Below are 21,923 nucleotides of genomic sequence, written 5' to 3'. Positions count from 1 at the left end.
TCTTTGTGCCCAGACCAGTGTCCTGGAGAGTTTCCTGTTTTTGTTTTTGTAGTTTTATAGGTTGAGATCTTAGATTTCAGTCTTTAATCCGTTTGGATTTGATTTTTCTATGTGGTGAGAGATAGGGGTCTAGTTTCATTATTCTGCATATGGATACCCAGTTTTCCCAGGACCATTTATTGGAGACCGTCCTTTGCCTAATGTATGTTTTTGGCACATTTGTCAAAAAATGGGTTCACCGCAGCTGTGTGAATTTATTTCTGGGTTCTCTGTTCTATTCCATTGGCTTATGTGTCTGTTTTTATGCCAGTGCTATGCTGTTTGGGTTACTATAGCTCTGTAATATAATTTGAAGTTAGATAATGTGATTGTGCCAGTTTTATTCTTTTTTGCTTAGGGTGGCTTTGGCTATTCTGGGTCTTTTGTGGTTCCATACAAATTTTAGGATTATTTTTTCTATGTGAAGAATGTCATTGATATTTTGATAAGGATTGTGTTGACTCTGTAGATTGCTTTGGGTAGTGTGGACAGATTTAACAGTATTGATTCTTCCCATCCATGAACATGAAGTAACTTTGCATTTCTTTGAGTCCTCTTCAATTTCTTTCATCAGTGTTTTACAGTTTTCATTGTAGAGATCTTTCACTTCTTTGGCTAAGTTTATTCCTAAGTATTTTCTTTTATTTGTGGCTGTTGTAAATAGAATTACTTTTATGCTTTCTGTTTCAGATTGTTTACTGCTGGCATATAGAAATGCTACTGATTTTTGTGTGTTGATTTTTGTATCTGCAACTTTACTGAATTTATCAGTTCTGATGGTTTTGTGGTGGAGTCTTTAGATGTCTCCAAATATGAGATCGTATCAGCTGCAAGCAAGGATAATTTGACTTCTTCCTTTCTAATATAGATACTCTTTATTTCTTTCTCTTGTCAACTTGCTCTAGCTAAGACTCCCAGTAATATGTGGAATAACAGTGGGCATCCTTAACGTGTTCAAGGTCTTAGAAAAAGGTTTTCAGTTTTTCACTGTTCAGTATGACACCAGCTATGAGTGTGTCATATATGGCTTTTATTGTGTTGAGGTATGTTCCTTCTATACTTAGTTTTTTGAGAGTTGTTTTTTTTTTTTATCATGAAGGGATGTTGCATTTTATCAAATGCTTTTCAACATCAGTTAAAATGATCAGTGGTTTTTGTCCTTTATTCTGTTGTGTTGATATGATTGATTTGTGTATGTTGATCTATCCTTGTATCTCTAGAATAGATCTCACTTGGTCATGATGAATAATCTTTTTAATGTGCTGTTGGATTTGGTTTGCAAGTATTTTGTTGAGGATTTTTGCATTAATGTTCATCAGGGATATTGCCCTATAGTTTTCCTTTTATTTGATGTGTCTTTGTCTGGTTTTGGTATCAGGATAATACTGTCCTTCTAGAATGAGTTTGGACGTATTCCCTCCTCCGTTGTTTTTTGGAATAGTCTGAGTAGGATCGGATTAATTCTTTTTTAAGAACCTCATCTCTTGATAAAATAAATGCTTCTTGCTTTTTTTTTTTTTTTTTTTCTTTTTGAGACAGAGTCTCGCTCTGTCGCCCAGGCTGGAGTGCAGTGGCCGGATCTCAGCTCACTGCAAGCTCCGCCTCCCGGGTTCACGCCATTCTCCTGCCTCAGCCTCCTCAGTAGCTGGGACTACAGGCGCCCGCCACCTCGGCCGGCTAGTTTTTTTGTTTTGTTTTTTTTTTTTGGTATTTTTTAGTAGAGACGGGGTTTCACCATATTAGCCAGGATGGTCTCGATCTCCTGACCTTGTTATCTGCCCGTCTCGGCCTCCCAAAGTGCTGGGATTAGAGGCTTGAGCCACCGCGCCCGGCCTCTTGCTTCATTTTAACATTGGATGGAATTTTAAATTACTATAGTTGGTTATATATATATGATATGTATAAATTATATTTAGTTATAGATAACATACATTTTATATATGTATAATATATAACATACATTGTTTTATATGTGTATAATATATAAAATATATATTGATTTTTGGAAGGTACTTGATTACCTGAACTTTGTAAAATTTTTTTTATTAGGATTAAAAGTAAGTTGGATCAAGGAGGAGTGATTCAAGATTTTATTAACGCCTTGGATCAGCTCTCTAATCCTGAACTGCTCTTTAAGGTAATGATAGAACAGCTTCTGGCACATAAAACATAGAACTTGGGTAAAACTTAATTGCAATCTAACTTGATTTTTTTCTTACCTTCCCCATCCCCCCTCCCCAACAGGATTGGAGCAATGATGTAAGAGCTGAACTGGCAAAAACCCCTGTAAATAAAAAAAACATTGAAAAAATGTATGAAAGAATGTATGCAGCATTGGGTGACCCAAAAGCTCCAGGCCTAGGGGCTTTTAGAAGGAAGTTTATTCAGGTATGGACTGGCACAGCCTGCCTTTATGATAGCAGAATCATTGTGACAGTCAATATTTACATTTAATGATTTAACAGTTCTGGATTTAAAATGTCTGTTGAATGCATTAGATCTCATGCTTTCTGTGACACACTGATAACATATGTTTAGGTTAGCTGGTAGCAGGTGGGTTAGTAGGTAAAACCTCAGAGTTTCATTACATGTTGTTCATGCTCAGATTTTTAGATCTGAAAGTTACATATAGATTGGTATTTCCAGTTCTTCAGATGGCTTGTGTTAAATAAGCTGATAAGTATTTTCAAGCACTTAGTTCGGGGCACAGTTCTGGGTGCTCAGGATCCAGTCCCCAAATACAAAGGGGTTGTGTGACAAAACTGCTCACCAAGAGCTGTGCCTAGGACAAGTGTGGTAAGTGTGAGATCTTTCAGAGGGTGCTGGAGTTGGAAGGAAAACACACCATCATGTGATGGGAATGATGGAGCAAGTAGACTGCAGTCAGCCCAGTTGCCACACCTTTGCAGCCTGCTTGGCTCCTTCTCTCCCTCCTCCATCTGGAGACTTCTTGCCCTTAGGGCTTGGCAGCAGCATCCTTTCAGAGCCTTTCCCATCCCTCCCCCAACTGTGATCTCCAGAAGAGTCGAGTGTTCTTCCTTTCTCACCTGAAACACCTTACTTTACATTCTCTCTGCTTAGCCTGGGTCATACTGACTTTTCTTTCTAGTTTTTGTCAAAATTACTTTTATTCATTAAACCTCAAGAAATTTAAGGGCTTAGATAAGTCTTGGAACTCTTGTTGCCAGAGTTCTCAAGTTCCACTGTGTATAGTGCAAAGGAAGAGCTTTATCCTTTTTTAAATAACTGCTTTATTACGATATAATTCACATGGCCCTTAAGTCATCCATTTAAAACAGTTTTACGTATATTCACAGAGTCATGAAATCATCACCATATCAATTTTAGCACATTTTCATCGCCACAAAAAGAAACCCATACCCGTTAGCAGCACCGCCTCCACACAGCCTTCGGCCTAGTCTGCCCCCAGCGCACTGCCACCTCAGCCTATCTGCACGTTGTCTCTTGTCTCGGAATTCATGGCCACTTTGTTGCTGGAAGCCCTGAGACTGCCCTGCAGGGCTATCCATGGGAAGCACAGTTCTTCCCCCTGCAGCAGCACCTGATCCTGCCCAAGCCTGCAGGGTGCACAGAGGCCTCCTTTGTTCCTTTCAGGCAGGAGATGTGTTTGGAGTTTTATTTCTAGTACCTTAGAAAATTTATCCAGAACTTTCCACTTTGTACCAAATCAAAAATAACTTGCATTCATTCAAAGAATAATCTACCAAAACAAAGTGCCTCAAATATGACTTTAGAGGATCCTTAAGGGCATTATGCCTTTCAGAAAGGATAATGCTGATTATGTTTGGAAATAGCTAATTTCCATGTATTCTAAGAATTGAAGATTGTTTCTACTTTTTTCATCCACTTACAGATCAAAGAAGAAATCTGTTTTATATATGTCAATTTTCCTATAGTGGATTATCTTAAAATAGAGCACGTTTCATTTACAGCAGATTTATGTTGTGACATTAGTTATAAATTTGGTAAGAACATTTCTAATTAGAGATGATCAGGTAAATCTTGACAACTGTTGAGTAACTGCTAGTAAGGCTCTTGAGATTTATTTTTTATTTGATATCAGAATTATAATTCAAATAAATATCTAAGTAGAGGCTAATGCAAAGAGATAATTAATATGTTCCAAGGTAGAGTACTTTTAATAATTGCTTTTAGGAATAAACATATCTGCTGGGCGCGGTGGCTCACGCCTGTAATCCCAACACTTTGGGAGGCCGAGGCAGATGGATCAACGAGGTCAGGAGTTCGAGACCAGTCTGGCCAACATGGTGAAACCTGTCTCTACTAAAAATACAAAGCTTAGCTGGCATGGTGGTGCACACCTGTAGTCCCAGCTACTCGGGAGGGTGAGGCAAGAGAATCACTTGAACCAGCAGGTGGAGGTCGCAGTGAGCCGAGATAGCGCCACCGCACTCCAGCCTGGGTGACAGAGCAAGACTCTGTCTCAAAAAATAAAAATAAAAGAGTATTTAAATAATATTTTTTCTGGCTTATTACCCAAAATAATAACTTGAAAGACTTTTACTAAAGAAAGTGGCATTCTTAAATTTTTCTCTTCAGTTGGTATCAAAAATTATAAGCCATTTATTTCTACTGAACTACTTCCTTTATTTTACTGTTTTTAACTTTGTTCTTAGTTATTTTTGTCATCATAATGATGTAGAACAGTAACTAGACAATGAGTGCACAGAGGTTAAATGACTTCGCCAAGTTTTTAAAGCCCTTATTAGGATTTATTAACTAAAAGTCACTACTAACCATGTTTTTTGTTTTTGAGACCGAGTCTTGATCTATCGCCCAGGCTGGAGTGTAGTGGCATGATCTCGGCTCACTGCAACCTCCGCCTCCCGGATTCAAGTGATTCTTCTGCCTCAGCCTCTCGAGTAGCTGGGACTACAGGCGCATGCTACTGCACTTAGCTAATTTTTTTTATTTTTAGTAGATACAGGGTTTCACCATATTGGCTGGGCTGGTCTCGAGCTCCTGACGTGATCTGCCCCCCTCAGCCTCCCAAAGTGCTGGGATTACAGGCGTGAGCCACCTCGCCCGGTTAACCATGTCATTTATTTAATTAATGTATTTATTTGAGACAGAGTCTCACTCTGTCACCCAGGCTGGAGTGCAGTGGCACGATTTCAGCTCACTGCAACCTCTGCCTCCCGGGTTCAAGCGATTCTCCTGCCTCAGCCTCCCGAGTAGCTGGGATTATAGGCATGAGCCACCACACCTGGCTCATTTTTTGTATTTTAAGTGGAGACGGGGTTTCACAACGTTGGCCAGGCTCGTCTTGAACTCCTGAGCTCAAGTGATCCACCTGCCTCGACCTCCCAAAGTGCTGGAATTACAGGCATTAACCATGTCACTTATAATGGAACACAGGAAACAAAAGGCAAACTCTGGATGTTTTAGAGTATTGAAATATTCAAGGAAAGCAAAACTATAATTTTTTTTTTTAGAAACAAAGTCTCACTGCGACACCTAGACTGTAGTGCAGTGGCATGATCATAGTTCACTGACAGTTCAGACTCCTGGGCTCAATAGCGATCCTCCTGCTTCAGCCTCCTGAGTAGATGGAACTACAGGCACGTGCCATCACACCTGGCTAATGTTTGTTGCCCAGGTTGGTCTCGAACTCCTTGGCTCAAGTAATGCTACTACCTTGGACTCCCAAAGTGCTGGGATTACAGGCATGAGCCACCATGCCCAACCAAGACTGTACATCTTAAAGCAGAGAAGAAACATATATTATTGCACACTTCATTCATTACACACTTATAAGCTTAGAGCCGTTTCCACAGTCCAAACTAAACATCAGTCTTTATAGTAAATTCTTATTAATTTCAGACTTTTGGAAAAGAATTTGATAAACATTTTGGGAAAGGAGGTTCTAAGCTACTAAGAATGAAGCTCAGTGACTTCAGTGACATTACCAACATGCTACTTTTGAAAATGAACAAAGACTCAAAACCCCCTGGGAATCTGAAAGAATGTTCGCCCTGGATGAGCGACTTCAAAGTGGAGTTCCTGAGAAATGAGCTGGAGATTCCTGGTGAGTTAACCTCCAGGGGTGACAGAACTGTACTGTCAGAAGCACAGCACTGTAATAAGAACTCGTGGTTTCTGGAATAGTGATACTGGGATATTGACAGTTATCTCTTTTTTTAAAGAATTTTAAAATTCACCAAATTTTTCATCATTAGGAAAATCCATAATTATGAATGAGCACACATTACTAAATGTTTAATGAGATTACAGTTCTTATATTTCTGATTCTGACAAATGTTCAGATTTTCATTTGGTAATAATGGTAAACAGCAATCATAGATTTCCTCTGAACATATTCATTTCATACTTTGCTCCTGAATAACTTTTCTTCAGAAATATAATACAGGTGTAGACTCAGATTACTTCCTGGGATGTGTACACAGTTCCATTTAAAGTGACAAGTTAATGATAAGTCACTGACCTGCAGGAAAAATGATCATAATATTAAGGATAGAGATACACAGCAAATTGGCCAGATTTCAAGGCGTGACTTTTTCAGAGGAAACCTGTGTATGTTCCATTTTCTTCACCCCATATTCGCCAGAGGAGAAAAAAGTTTTAATCTGGTTATTCATGTTCTCATTTCAGTGGGTATAAGAAAAAACATATTTGGAGAAACACTTTTCTTTGTCATTAATAACGACTGTGCAGTTGCATATGGTTCGTTTCAAGAAAAACATTTAAATGTAAGCCTTGTCACGTGCAGCTTGATTGGCCTTGAGGATATGCAGTGTTCTAGTCAATGCATCATTTTTCTATTTAGGATTTGTCCAGAATAGAGCACTAAGTTCCATAATCAGTCAAATTGAGAAATAATTTTTTTTTTTTTTTTGAGTTGGAGTCTTGCCGTGTCGCCCAGGCTGGAGTGTAGTGGCGCAGTCTCGGCTTACTGCAAGCTGTGCCTCCTGAGTTCACACCATTCTCCTGCCTCAGCCTCCCGAGTAGCTGGGACTACAGGCGCTGCCACCATGCCCGGCTAATTTTTTGTATTTTAAGTAGATATGGGGTTTCACCATGTAAACCAGGATGGTCTCTATCTCCTGACCTCATGATCCACCCGCCTTGGCCCCCCAAAGTGCTGGGATTACAGGAGTAAGCCGCTGTGCCTGGCCGAGAAATAACATTTTTTAAAAGTCAGTTTCCTTTAAATGAAAACTTTTCAGTAAAAAGTTTTATGTTAGATTGGTTTTTTAAAAAGTAGATCAAGAGACATGTTTTAAAATACAGGCAGTTGTCTAACAAGGTGTTCCTAAGCAAAGCTGTGGTTTGTTTTAGGTCAATATGACGGTAGGGGAAAGCCGTTGCCAGAGTACCACGTGCGAATCGCCGGGTTTGATGAGCGGGTAGGTGTGAGGGTGTGTGACCCAGTCCCTGTCCTGATGAACGTTCTTCAGATATGAGAGTGATCTGTTTGCCTTTAGTAAATAAGAGACAATGGCCCATGTTGATCACAGATATATCGAGTTTAACGTATTTACTGAGATGGAGTCTTGCCCTGTTGCCTGGGCTGGAGTGCAATGGTACAATCTCCGGCTTACTGCAACCTCTGCCTCCCGGGTTCAAATGATTCTCCTGCCTCAGCCTTCCAAGTAGCTGAGATTACAGGCACATGCCATCACGCCCAGCTGTTTTTTGAGTTTTTAGTAGAGACAGGGTTTCACCATGTTGACCAGGCTGGTCTTGAACTCCTGACCTCGTGATCCATCCACCTCTGCCTCCCCAAAGTGCTGGGATTACAGGTGTGAGCCAGTGCGCCCAGCTTTTTTTTTTCTTTGTTTGAGACAAGAGTCTCGCTCTGTCACCCAGGCTGGAGTGCAGTGGCACATTCTCAGCTCATTGCAACCTCCACACCCTGGGTTCAGGCGATTCTCCATGTCTCAGCCTCCCTAGTAGATGGGATACAAGTGTGCGCCACCATGACTGGCTAATTTTTGTATTTTTAATAGAGACAGGGTTTCACCATGTTGGCCAGACTGGTCTCAAACTCCTGACCTCAAGTGATCTACCCGCCCCATCCTCCCAAAGTGCTGAGATTGCAGGCATGAGCCACCGCTCCGTGCCCTGAGTTTCTTAGTATAATGTCTCCAGTGTTTGAACAACAATTCTATTTAAAATACCATAAACTCAAAGAGTAAGCTGTGTGTGAGTATCCACTATAAAATATGTGTAGCGTTGGCTTACCACTGTAGAAAGTTTACATGTTGGCTGTTGCTGCTTGCTAAGGGAATCCACATTCATAAGCAAGTATTTATAACCAGGAATACAACATTTCTGCGGGCACAGTAGTCAGGCACAAGCAGGTAGCAGGAATTCGTTGCTGGCCTGGGCACTCTGCTCTTCTTTGGCACTGTCTTCAGAGGGCAGTCCTGCAGAGGAATGCTCACAGCCAGTGTGGCTTTTCCCTCTGAGTTTGACACGCCGCTAGCCTGTGCCCTGAGGTGACATTCTGATTTTTGAAGGTGACAGTCATGGCATCTATGCGAAGGCCCAAGCGCATCATCATCCGTGGCCACAACGAGAGGGAGCACCCTTTCCTGGTGAAGGGTGGCGAGGACCTGCGGCAGGACCAGCGTGTGGAGCAGCTCTTCCAGGTCATGAATGGGATCCTGGCCCGAGACTCTGCCTGCAGCCAGAGGGCCCTGCAGCTGAGGACCTACAGCGTGGTGCCCATGACTTCCAGGTAACTGCCAGTAGGCTGCTGCACATTGCTTGGCGTCCACGGGACTGTTTTTCTAGTGAAGAAAGAGCAGTTTGGGTTTACTCGTTAACCTTTTATTCTCCCTTTCAGGTTAGGATTAATTGAGTGGCTTGAAAATACTGTTACCTTGAAGGACCTTCTTTTGAACACCATGTCCCAAGAGGAGAAGGCGGCTTACCTGAGGTAAGGGCGGCCACACGCCCTGCTCCCCCAGCAGTCGCCTCCCCTCACTTCTCCAGTGGCAGGTCGGGGCCGTGACAGGCGCGCTCGAGAGCCCACACTGCCTGCCCCGCAGTCTGCTGGCTGGGTCAATAAACCAAATGGAGTGCTGGCTGCTAACCAGTAGTTGCAGATATTTTACCATAATACAAAATATGTGTTAACTTTGGGTGGGGGGAAGAAAAATTGTTGAAGGAAATAATAATAAAATTAGCAGATAACATGTAGTAAAACATTTTCTGTGGGATAGGCACTGTTCTCAGTTTTTAACGTGTATGAATCAATTTACTTCTCACCAACCACCTACAAGGTAAGTGAGTATTATTATCACTACTATATAGATGAGGAAGCTGAGGCCCAGAAAGGTCAAGTAACTTGTCCTGTGTCACTTAGCCTGTAAAGTAGGGTAGCTGGGATTACTAGTCATGATATGGATGCTTTTTTATTTTTCTTTATCCTTTTCTCTGTTTTCCAAGTTTTCTACAATTAACATGTATATTTTAACCACAAGTTTTTTTTATTTCCTTTTTGTTTTTGTAAAGAAAAATAAGGACAACATGAGAAACATTTTGAGGGTTGACAGATTTTGACAACCAAAGTTGACAGGTTTGGATGACGAAGCTGTAGGATGAAGGAACAGCTTCAGGGCCTCTTTCTCTTTGATATCCTCTGATTCTTTCCTAAAAAGTTTTTAAATAGGGGCAGTGTTCCCTTCAGTCAGGAAAGATTTCTGAAAAAATCAAACATATTCTTATCAAACTCATGTTCCCAGGTGATAATTACTCTACAGGGCAGTGTTCACCAACTTTTAGTTCCAGACATTTGAGTCCTTTGCTTAGAATTGTTTCTACTTTCCCTGGAATACGGGGCAACTGATGAGCATGCTTCCTGGAGTCTCACAAATTCCAGATCTAGCCCTGGCACTGAGCCTCTGCCTGACAATGCAGGTGCCAAGCAGGTGTCGCCTTTCCCGTGGTACCTCTCTACATTTGTGGGACGGGGCACAGGGTTAATATAGGTACCAGGAGAGTTGAAAGCACCTTACGTAATGGAATTATGTAAATAATTTCCAACTGCCTTTTTTTAGGGCACTTCCAGTACCCATTATTAAAATCCTTGCTATTTTTTTTCTTAATTCAGCATGTTACAGTGTTTTGTTTTTTTGAGACAGTGTCTCTCTCTGTCGCCAGACTGGAGTGCGGTGGCATGACCTTGGCTTACTGCAATCTCCACCTCCCGGGTTCCAGCAATTCTCCTGCCTCAGCCTCCCGAGTAGCTGGGATTACAGGCGTGCGCCACCATGCCCAGCTAATTTTTGTATTTAGTAGAGATGGGTTTTCACCATGTTGGCAGGATGATCTTGATCACTTGACCTCATGATCCGCCCTCCTTGGCCTCCTAAAGTACTGGGATTACAGGCCTGAGCTACTGCGCCCAGCCTACGGTTTTATAACCTAAGAATTTTGATCTCACTTTAAACTAGGAGGAGAGAATTTTAAGATGGAGGAGACTACTTTTAAAGTTAACTTTAGTAGCAACTTAGAAAAGATTTATTTCAGCTGAAGTGATTGAATTGCTAAGTGACACGTGAAGCTGTTCTGTCTTTAGATTTTATTGGGAAAACTTGTTAAAGCTTTCCTCACAAAAGTACCCAAACATATGTATATCACATTGTTTCCCACTGCCCAGGTACTGCCTTTTTCCTAGGAAACATTGAAAACAACTTTTCAAGTTCACTTAAGCATCCATTGTCATTTAAGAAAATACTTTCTCATAGGAGTGCAGAAGGTTATTGGAAGAAAAAAGAAAAAATATTTTCTCATATTTACTGTGGATTGTGTGTATATCTACATATTGGAAATATGAAGAAAGATGTGGCACTGGCCAGGCGCAGCAGCTCACGCCTGTAATCCCAGCACTTTGGGAGGCCGAGGTGGGCAGATCGCCTGACGTCAGGAACTCAAGACCAGTCTGGTCAAGATGGCAAAACCCTGTCTCTACTGAAAATACAAAAATTAGCTGGGCGTAGTGGCGGGTGCCTGTAATCGCAGCCACTTAGGAGGCTGAGGCACGAGAATCGCTTGAACCCAGGAGTTGGAGGTTGCAGCAAGCTGAGATTGCACCACTGCACTCCAGCCTGGGCGACAGAGTCTCAAAAGAAAGAAAAAGAGACCGGGCGCGGTGGCTCACGCCTGTAATCCCAGCAGTTTGGGAGGCTGAGGCGGGCAGATCACGAGGTCAGGCATTCAAGACCAGCCTGGCCAACATGGTGAAACCCCGTCTCTACTAAAAATACAAAAATTAGCTGGACGTGGTGGCATTTGCCTGTAATCCCAGCTACTCAGGAAGCTGAGGCAGGAGAATCGCTTGAATCCAGGAGGCGGAGGTTGCAGTGGGCTGAGATTGCACCACTGCACTCCAGCCTGGCGACAGAGCGAGACTCCATCTCAAAAGAAAAAAAAAAGAAAAAAGAAAAAGATGTGGAAGTGATCTAAATAAGGATAAAAACAGACATAATCCATCTTTAGCAAAACTGTGTGGGCTTTTTGGCTGTGGTAGTGACATGGCCTGAGGCTTCTAGCAGCTGCCTGTGGTGCTGTCGCCCTCTTGTTATGATTCTTTCTAGGTCAAAGTTGGAGAATTGCATGCCTGGTTAATAAACAGTTATGTTTAGTTCATCTTATTCCTCTCTATGTCAGTGGGAAATTTATTGTATTTAATGGTTTTGTACCTAAATTTTTCATAGGTAATAGCTTGGATTTCTTTAGGAATAATTAAGCATGAATAATGGTATATTGAAATTCAAGATCCAGAGTAATGTGGGTTCAGTATTAATATTGAATATGGTTAAAAGTCATATTATTTTTTTCCTGTTGCTTTGCTATTTTTCAGTGAATTCTTGGTGATCTTTGTCTTTGAAATCACATAATGCTAAAATCTTCCTAATTCGGATTCCCCCTTTCTCACTCACTAGTGATCCCAAGGCACCGCTGTGTGAATATAGAGATTGGCTGACAAAAATGTCAGGAAAACATGATGTTGGAGCTTACATGCTAATGTATAAGTAAGTTTGGTTTTGATTTTCCTTTGTTAGTTCGTTCTTCTGCGAATTGCATGTTTTCTTTTGATTCTTAGAAAGCTTTGCCTCAGAGAGATCATCAAGATTATTTGATATTTGAGTCTCAGTATAAACAAAAAGTTTTAAAATTTAAATTTTAAGTCAGAGAATTTTTTCTAATTAGATGTTTCTATTATTAAATCATAGGGGAGCTAATCGTACTGAAACAATCACCTCTTTTAGAAAACGAGAAAGTAAAGTGCCTGCCGATCTCTTAAAGTAAGTACCCTTCTGCCCTCACCCTTAGCAGGATCACAGCAGCCGCACAGCTGTGTCTCTCTTGCAGGCGGGCCTTTGTGAGGATGAGTACAAGCCCCGAGGCTTTCCTGGCACTCCGCTCCCACTTTGCCAGCTCTCATGCTCTGATATGCATCAGCCACTGGATCCTCGGGATTGGAGACAGACATCTAAACAACTTTATGGTGGCCATGGAGACTGGCGGCATGATCGGGATCGACTTTGGGCATGCATTTGGATCTGCTACACAGGTGCGCTTGCTGTGCTCTCATGATCCTGGGCGAGAGTCATCATAGGACTTTCAACACCCTCCAGAAATAGACAGTTTTTAAGGAAGAACAACATATTAGATTCGTTTTGTCATGGTCATTGATTGCAGAAAGGGATAATCACTTCCTGCAGCCTTGTCAGGTCACAGAAGTCATGGTGATCAATGATATCATCAGAACCGGGAATCAAATGTGTTCGCAGATCAAAGGAAGACTCTAAGGAAGTTTTAGGAAGCCCCATAATAAAAATGTCTGGTAAAAAATGTGATACATATCTTTTCTCTGGTTAACCTCTGAATATTTGGATCCATCCTTCTCAATATCTGCGGCCCGTATCCTGCGCACGTGGGTTTTGCACTGAGGGATAATGCAAGCTAAGGTGGTTACTCCTGAGCGTAGGAACTCACGTCTGTGCAGCTGATTTCAAGGGAAGCAGGGTCTGTATTGTTACTAAATGTGAACAGTAACTATGAGAGGTTGCTGCCGTTTGTGCTCGGTACTTTGAGAGTTCTGGCTTACATATTCTGCTGCTTGCCTTTTTTTCTTGTTTAGTTTCTGCCAGTCCCTGAGTTGATGCCTTTTCGGCTAACTCGCCAGTTTATCAATCTGATGTTACCAATGAAAGAAATGGGCCTTATGTACAGCGTCATGGTACACGCGCTCCGGGCCTTCCGCTCAGACCCTGGCCTGCTCACCAACACCATGGATGTGTTTGTCAAGGAGCCTTCCTTTGACTGGAAAGTAGGTTTTGTTTCATGTGCACTTTTCACTTTTTTGACAGTGTCCCTGTGATCGAGCTGGTATCTCCCGTGTATGATGGAAGTGCATCGAGTCATGTTGATGAAAATATTTACATTATTTTGTACAGCATTTCTCAAAATTAGTATTTAGGATTGTCTGGCTTGAAAACCAGAGGCCGGGCCCAGTGGTTCACGCCTATAATCCCGAAACTTTGGGAGGCAGAGATGGGAGGATCACCTGAGGTCAGGAGTTGGAGACCAGCCTGGCCAACATGGTGAAACCCTGTCTCTACTAAAAATACAGAAATTAGCTTGGTGTGGTAACGCACGCCTATAATCCCCGTTCCTTGGGAGGCTGAGGCAGGAGAATGGCTTGAAACTGGGAGGCAGAGGTTGCAGTGAGCCAAGATCACGCCATTGCACTCCAGCCTGGGCAACAAGAGTGAAACTCTGCCTCAAAAAAATAGTTAAGAGGCAAAACGTTTATTTGGAGAAATAAGGGGCCTGCTGAGGCCCCTCGTCTCATGATGTGTACACCATGGAGTCTGTATGAACAGCTTTGTAGCTGTAGACAATAAAGCAAGGCTACTCCTGGTTATAGATGTTTGTTTACTTTAAGATCATTACTAGATTTAATCTGTTTGGACATGATTGTATGTACCATTATAATCAGCTGGGAAAATCATCTTCTTTTCTTTTAGAATTTTGAACAGAAAATGCTGAAAAAAGGAGGATCATGGATTCAAGAAATAAATGTTGCTGAAAAAAATTGGTATCCCCGACAGAAAATATGTTACGCTAAGAGAAAGTTGGCAGGTGCCAATCCAGCAGTCATTACTTGGTAAGATTTTTATATGTGGAAAAAACTAACAGACTACCAACATGCTACTGTTTCTCGAGGAACCAACATATGTACAAAGTGCTGAGCACTTGATATTCTGTTAGCATGACTCCTCTGCTTTCATTGAAGAGGAAAGCAGGGCTTAGAGAGGCTGACTTCCCGAAAGCCAGGGCGAGGCCTGCAACTGTGACGTATGTCTTCAGGCTTACACTCAGTCCCTCGAACAGTTGTGCCAATTGGAGAAACAGAAGGTGTGCTCTTAGGCCAGAATATTGTTACATGCATGAGGAGGCTTAGGTTTTAAATTTGCTTTTGTCCTTTTTAGGGCATTTGACCCTGATGGACATAGTACCTAGGTATGAAAAGCACGGTGTGGACTTGTTAGATGAGACTCCAATTTGGGTTGGCTTTTAGGTTAGCTTTAAAATTTTTTCTTGTTGAGGTCTAAAGCAAATATAAATTTATGGAGATGATTCACAGGAAGGAAAAAAGTTGGACTTTAGAATTAAGTAATAGTGGCAGTCTATGGTCAACTTATTTTTGACAAGAGTGCCAAGACCATTCAGTGACCTTTCCAACAGATAGTACTGGCAAAAGAATGAAGTTAGGTCCCAGTTTCACACCATGTGGAAAAATTAATTCAGAATGGATCAAAGAGCTAAATGTAAGAGTCAAAACTATAAAACACTTAGAAATAGGAGTAAATCAGCTGGGCGTGGTGACTTACGCCTCTAATCCCAACACTTTGGGAGGCCAAGGCGAGTGGATCACTTGAGGTCAGGAGTTCGAGACCACCCTGGCCATCAAGGTGAAACCCCATCTCTACTGAAACTACAAAAATTAGCTGGGCATGGTGATGCGCACCTGTAATCCCAGCTATTAGGGAGGCTGAGGCAGGAGAATGACTTGAACCCCGGAAGGTGGAGGTTGCAGTGAGCCAAGATGGCGCCACTGTACTCCAGCCTAGGCGACAAAGCAAGACTCTGTCTCAAAAAAAAAAATAGAAATAGGAGTAAATCATCCTGACCTTGGATTTTGTTGTGATACTTGCCATTTTTTAGGTATGACACTGAAAGCACAAGCAGGAAACAAATACATACTTTGGACTTCATCAAAATTAAACAATTTTGTGCTTCACAGAGTGCTATCAAGAAAGTGTTTCAGCCTTCAGAATGGGATAAAATATTTGCAAGTCATGTATCTGATAAGGGACTTGTATCTAGAATACATTTTAAAACTCTTATAGCCTAATAATAGATAGACAATTAAAAATGGTCAGGGCTGGGCTCAGTGGCTCACGCGTGTAATCTCAGCTACTAGGGAGGCTGAGGCAGGAGGATCACTTGAACCCAGGAGGCAGAGGTTGCAGTGAGCCGAGATTGCGCCATTGCACTCTGGCCAGGGTGACAGAGCAAGACCCTGTCTCAAAAAAAAAAAAAAAGTCAAAAGACTTGAACTAACATTTCTCTAATGAAAATATACAAATGGCCAATAAGCACGTGAAAAAATGCTCAGCATCACTAGTCATCAGGGAAATCCAAGTGAGATACTACCTCACACCTGCTAAGATGGCTGTTATTTAATTAATTAATTTTTGAGACAAAGTCTTGCTCTGTCACCCAGGCTTACTGCAACCTCCACCTCCTGGGTTCAAGCGATCCTCCTGTCCCAGCCTCCTGAGTAGCTGAAATTACAGGTGCATGCTACCACACCTGGTAATTTTTGTATTTTTAGTAGAAATGGGGTTTCGCCATGTTGGCCAGGCTGGTCTTGAACTCCTGACCTCAGGTGAGCCACCACGCCTTGCCAGATGGCTATAATTTTAAAATAGGGCTAATGCAGTGGCTCACACCTGTAATCCCAGCACTTTGGGAGGCCAAGGCAGGAGGATAACTAGATCCCAGGAGTTCAAGTCTAGCCTGGGCAATATAGCAAGACCCTGTATCTACCAAAAATTTTTAAAACTTTCTTTTTTTTTTTAAATTAAAAAAAAGGAATCTAACAAATGTTGAGTGAGGATGTAGAGAAGGTGGACTCCTCATACTCTGCTGGTGGGAGTGGGAAAGGGTGCATCTGCTGTGGGAAAGTGGCAGTTCTTCACAAAGTTAAACATAGAGTTACCATTGTGAACCCAGCAATGCCACTCCTAGGTGAATCCTAGGAATTCATTCAGGAGAAGTGAAGGCTTACATTCACACAAAAACTTGAGCAGCATAATTCATGTTCTGTTTTCCTACAGATCCAGTCTTTGACTGAAAGATTATAAGCCACAGAAAAGACTCTGAGTGATGACATGGGGAATGTGTTTGGATAGGATCGCTAGGAATGCGGGCAACAAAGGAAAATAACACATGCTTTGTGTTTTCTCTTTGTTCTTTTTCCAGTGATGAGCTGCTACTGGGTCACGAGAAGGCCCCTGCCTTCAGAGACTATGTGGCTGTGGCACGAGGAAGCAAAGATCACAACATTCGTGCCCGAGAACCAGAGGGTGGGCTTTCAGAAGAAACTCAAGTGAAGTGCTTGATGGACCAGGCGACAGACCCCAACATCCTTGGCAGAACCTGGGAAGGATGGGAGCCCTGGATGTGAGGTCTGTGGGAGTCTGCAGATAGAAAGCGTTACATTGTTTAAAGAATCTACTATACTTTGGTTGGCAGTAATCCATGAGCTGATTTTCCTGAAGCACTAAAGAGAAATCTCTTTTGTGCTACAGTTTTATAGCATGAGTTTAAATCAAGATTATGAGTAAATGTATATGGGTTAAGTCAAAGATAAGGTTATAGTAACATCAAAGGTTAGGTGAGGTTTATAGAAAGATACATATCCAGGCTTACCAAAGTATTAAGAATACAGTATGTGATCAGCTTTCAAAGCATTTACAAGTGCTGCAAGTTAGTGAAACAGCCGTCTCCATAAACAGGAAATGTGAGAAACCTTGGAATGCCCTTCTGGTTCTGGCACATTGGAAAGCACACTCAGAAGGCTTCGTGGCCAAGATTTTGGGAGAGTAAAGCTAAGTATAGTTGATGTAACATTGTAGAAGCAGCATAGGAACAATAAGAACAATAGGTAAAGCTCTAATTATGGCTTATATTTAGAAATGACTGCATTTGATATTTTAGGATATTTTTCTAGGTTTTTTCCTTTCATTTTATTCTCTTAGTTTTGACATTTTATGGTAGATTTGCTCTCTAGAAGGGAACATCTTTATTTAGGAGGGTAAAAATTTTGGTCATAGCATTCACTTTTGCTATTCCGATCTACAACTGCAAGATACATAAAAGTGCTTTTTGCATTACAAATTTGGGATAGCTGCAAAAATCTCATGGTTGACGTTAGGGATAGCACTAAGCATTTTAGTTCCAGGAGAATAAAAGAAATTCCTGTTTGAAATGAATTCCTCATTTGGAGGGGAAAAAAAAGCATGCATTCTAGCACAAGATCAAATTATGGAATACAAAAGTGGCTCCTTCCCATGTGCAGTCCCTGTGCCCCCTCCAGTCCTCTGCACACCCAAACTGTTTCTGATTGGCTTTTAGCTTTTTGTTGTTGTTTTCTCCTTCTAACACTTGTATTTGGAAACTCTTCTGTGATTTTGAGAAGTATACTCTTGAGTGTTTAATAAAGTTTTTTTCCAAAAGTAGTGTGTATCTATCTCTCTTATGCAGTTTGAAGAGCAAAATATTCATCTTACAAAATAGTTTATTATACTACTTGCCTAGTTTGTTCTGATAAATGCAGGTTAAATGCGTTACGGCATTTAAAATAAACATTAATGCCCGGGCACACTGGGAGGCCAAGGCCAGAGGATTGCCTGAACTCCTCGAGCCCAGGAGTTAAAGACCAAGAGGGCAACATAGTGAGATCCCATGTCTATTTTTAAAAATAAAATAACAAATTTATCTTCTCAACAAGTGATACCTGTTGAACCAAATTTCATCTGTAAAGAAAAATAAGTGATCGTGTATGTGAAAAATCTGGTACACATGATCTAGTAAATATTTTTGCACAAAAATGGCCAAAGTAAGCCCACTTTGGAGTAGAGTTGATAATATATTGTTTTCTGTAACAACTAATTCGCTATAATTCTTGCTTGAGTCCTGTTAATTCGGACTACATTCATTAAATGGATCACCTACATCGTAGGAAACCCTGTTTTTTTAATGACTACTTTTCATATCAGTAAAAGTTGATTGTTATGGCCAGGTGTGGTGGCTCACGCCTGTAATTCTAGCACTTTGGGAGGCTGAGGCGGGTGGATCACCTGAGTTTGGGAGTTCAAGACCAGCCTGACCAACATGGAGAAACCCCGTCTCCACTAAAAATACAAAATTAGTCAGGTGTGGTGGCCCATGCCTGTAATCCCAGCTACTCAGGAGACTGAAGCAGGAGAATTGCTTGAACCCAGGAGGCAGAGGTTGCAGTGAGCCAAGATCGTGCCGTTGCACTCCAGCCTGGGCAACAAGAGTGAAACTCCATCTCCAAAACAAAAAAAACAAATTGATTGTTACAAGTTGTGTGTGTGGGTCTAGTCTCAAAGCTGTGTGCTCAAAAAGTTCATCATTGCTCACGAGAGTGCAGTAAGAAGAAACTTGCTGTGTACAGCATTCAGAAAACATTCATAAAATTATACTAGATGTTAAATGGTCATTACACAATGTAGGAACTGCACATCTGAATCATCACTGGGGCTCAAGCTTTAACTCGTGATTCTTGCTGAATAAGAATATTTGATTTGGAAACCAAGAAACAACACTTAACACTGATTACAAGGAAATAGGAATGATATTATTGTTACATGAGTGGTAATATTTACATTATAAACATTTTGATATGTAGGTTGTATATGAAACATTTGTTTTTCAACGCCAAAATAATCCAGAAAGTTTCAGATTTAAGCTTAATGAAGACTTGAATGATCCCATGCTTTAGCACTTTGTCAGACTAAAAACCCAAGTATATAATACACTCCTTTAGGACAAGTACTGTGTCCTAATCACTATCTGTCAGCACCTCATAGTCTGGCACATGATAGTCAACAGAACAAAGCCATACGAATAATTTGGTAAAGAATTCAACTTTTAAAAACTACTTCTATAAGAAATAAAAATTATTGGCCAGGCGCTGTGGCTCACACCTGTAATCCCAGCACTTTGGGAGGCTGAGGTGGGCAGATTACGAGGTCAGGAGATCAAGACCATCCTGGCTAACACGGTGAAACCTTGTCTCTACTAAAAATAGAAAAACAAAATTAGCCAGGCGTGGTGGGTGGCAGTCGCCTGTAGTCCCAGCTACTCAGGAGGCGGGAGAATGGCATGAACCAGGGAGGTGGACCTTGCAGTGAGCTCAGATGGTGCCACTGCATTCCAGCCTGGGCAACAGAGCAAGACTCTGTCTCAAAAAATATATATAAAAATTATTTCACTGACTGATGAGAATTTTTAAAGCACTGTTTATTAACTAATGACCAGTAACTTTTTTTTTTTTTTCGAGATTCACGGTTGCCCAGGCTGCACCTCCTGGGTTCAAGTGATTCTCCCACCTCAGCCTTCCGAGTAGCCGGGACTACTGGTGCACACCACCATGCCTGGCTAATTTTCGTATTTTAAATTTTGTATTTTGTATTTTTGTATTTTTAGTAGAGACGGGGTTTCACCATGTTGGCCAGGCTGGTCTCAAACTCCTGACCTCAGGTGACCTGCCTGCCTCAGCCTCCCAAAGTGTTGGGATTACAAGCGTGAGCCACTGCGCCTGTACTGCCAAAAATTCTTTGAACTTCAGAATGTTGGCTGCATTAAAATGAAAATATAACTCTGGGAGTTGCATGAAGTTGCTTTTGAATATTTTATGAAAGTATTTAGGGATTGTGCCACTGCACTCCAGCCTGGGCGACACTGACACTTGTTTTTGAGACAGTGTCTCAAAAAAAAAAATTAAGGATCAGCTTTTCAAAAAGCGAAAAGACCATTGGGCGTTTGATAGGAATTGCATTGAATCTGTAGATTACTTTGGTTAATATTGCCATCTTTTTTTTTTTTTTGAGACGGAGTCCTGCTCTGTTGCCCAGGCTGGAGTGCAGTGGCCGGATCTCAGCTCACTGCAAGCTCTGCCTCCCGGGTTTACGCCGTTCTCCTGCCTCAGCCTCCCGAGCAGCTGGGACCACAGGCGCCCGCCACCTCGCCCAGCTAGTTTTTTGTATTTTTTAGTAGAGACGGGGTTTCACCGTGTTAGCCAGGATGGTCTCGATCTCCTGACCTTGGCGATTCGCCCGTCTCAGCCTCCCAAATATTGCCATCTTAACAATACTGTATTTCAATCCACGAGCACAGAATGCATTTCCATTTATTTATGTCTTGTTTAATTTCCTTCAACAATGGTTTGCAATTTTCAGCAGTTTAAAATACTTCTAATGTTTTGTTTCCTTGGTTAAATTTATTCCTAGCTATTTTGTTCTTTTGGCTACTATTGTAAATGGAATTGTTTTTCCTAACTATGTTTCCAGATTGTTCATTGCTAGTGTATACAAACAGCTGATTTTGTGTGTTGGTCTTTTCTCCTGCAACTTTGCTGAATTAATTTAATAGCTTTAGTACTTATTTTGTGTATTCTTTGGGATTTCTGTATATAGAATGATGTCATCTGTGCATAGAGATAGTTTTATTTCTTTTCCAATTTGACTACCTTTTCTTTTTTCTTACCTAATTGTTGTGGCTAGAACATTCAGCACAATGCTGAGCAGCAGTGGTAAAAGTGGGCATCCTTCTCTTGTTCCCGATCTTAGGGAGAAAGTTTTCATCTCTCACCATTGAGTGTGATGTTAGCTGTGAGTTTTCTGTTTTCTTTTTTTTTTTTTTTTTTGAGATGGAGTCTTGCTCTGTCGCCCAGGCTGGAGTGCAGCGATCTTGGCTCACTGTGACCTCCGCCTCCCAGGTTCAAGCGATTCCCCTGCCTCAGCCTCTGGAGTAGTTTGGATACAGGCACGCGCCACTACGTGGGCTAATTTTTTGTATTTTTAGTAGAGATGGAGTTTCACCGTGTTAGCCAGGATGGTCTTGATCTCCTTATCTCATGATCCACCCGCCTCGGCCTGCCGAAATGCTGGGATTACAGGCATGAGCCACTGTGCCCGGCCAGCTGTGAGTTTTCATAAATGCCCTTTATCATGTTGAAGAAGTACCCTCTAGGTTTGGCAAGTGTTTTTATTATGAAATGACGAATTTTGCCAAATTTTTTTTTTTTGGCATCAAAATGAACCTGTGGTTTTTCTCCTTTATTAATGTCATATATTGATTAATATTTGTATATTGAACCACACTTTCATTGCTGGGATGAATTCTACCTGGCCATGGTGAATAATCCTTTATAATAATTTGTTGGTTTTACTTTGCTAATACTTTGTTGAGGATTTTTGCATCAAGAAGAGATATTAGTCTCTAGTTTTCTTGTGGTGCCTTTGTCTGACTTTGGTATCAGGGTAGTGCTGGCTTCATAAAATGGGTTAGAAAGTTTTCCTTCCTCTGATATTTACTGGAAGAGTTTGCGAAATATTTTGGTATTAATTATTTAAAGGTTTTGTGGAATTCAACAGTGAAGGCATGTGGTGCTAGTCTTGTCTTTGTTGGAGGTTTTTTATTGCTGATTCAATCACTGCTTGTTATAGATCTGTTCAAATTTTCTATTTTTTCTTGAGTCAGTT

General features: G+C 41.4%; 1 protein-coding gene across 1 annotated transcript in view; it reads left to right on the top strand.

Moving 5' to 3' along the window:
- The window catches only part of LOC111525260 (DNA-dependent protein kinase catalytic subunit), a 178,046-nt gene extending 160,176 nt beyond the window's left edge, over positions 1–17,870 (top strand). Inside the window, exons 74-85 of the mRNA XM_026456188.1 lie at positions 2,089–2,176; positions 2,284–2,427; positions 5,905–6,109; positions 7,381–7,448; positions 8,565–8,785; positions 8,894–8,986; positions 11,997–12,086; positions 12,288–12,359; positions 12,427–12,628; positions 13,199–13,387; positions 14,088–14,227; positions 16,612–17,870. Of these exons, the coding sequence (XP_026311973.1) occupies positions 2,089–2,176; positions 2,284–2,427; positions 5,905–6,109; positions 7,381–7,448; positions 8,565–8,785; positions 8,894–8,986; positions 11,997–12,086; positions 12,288–12,359; positions 12,427–12,628; positions 13,199–13,387; positions 14,088–14,227; positions 16,612–16,816 (1,717 nt within the window). The 3' untranslated portion in view covers positions 16,817–17,870. The remainder of the gene's footprint in view (positions 1–2,088; positions 2,177–2,283; positions 2,428–5,904; positions 6,110–7,380; positions 7,449–8,564; positions 8,786–8,893; positions 8,987–11,996; positions 12,087–12,287; positions 12,360–12,426; positions 12,629–13,198; positions 13,388–14,087; positions 14,228–16,611) is intronic.
- Positions 17,871–21,923: the final 4,053 nt, after the last annotated feature.

Source organism: Piliocolobus tephrosceles, chromosome 7 (genome assembly GCF_002776525.5).
Source record: "Piliocolobus tephrosceles isolate RC106 chromosome 7, ASM277652v3, whole genome shotgun sequence".
Classification (NCBI taxonomy): Eukaryota; Metazoa; Chordata; class Mammalia; order Primates; family Cercopithecidae; genus Piliocolobus; species Piliocolobus tephrosceles.
Note: the sequence above shows the minus strand (reverse complement) of the source record. Positions and strands in the feature narration are given on the sequence as shown.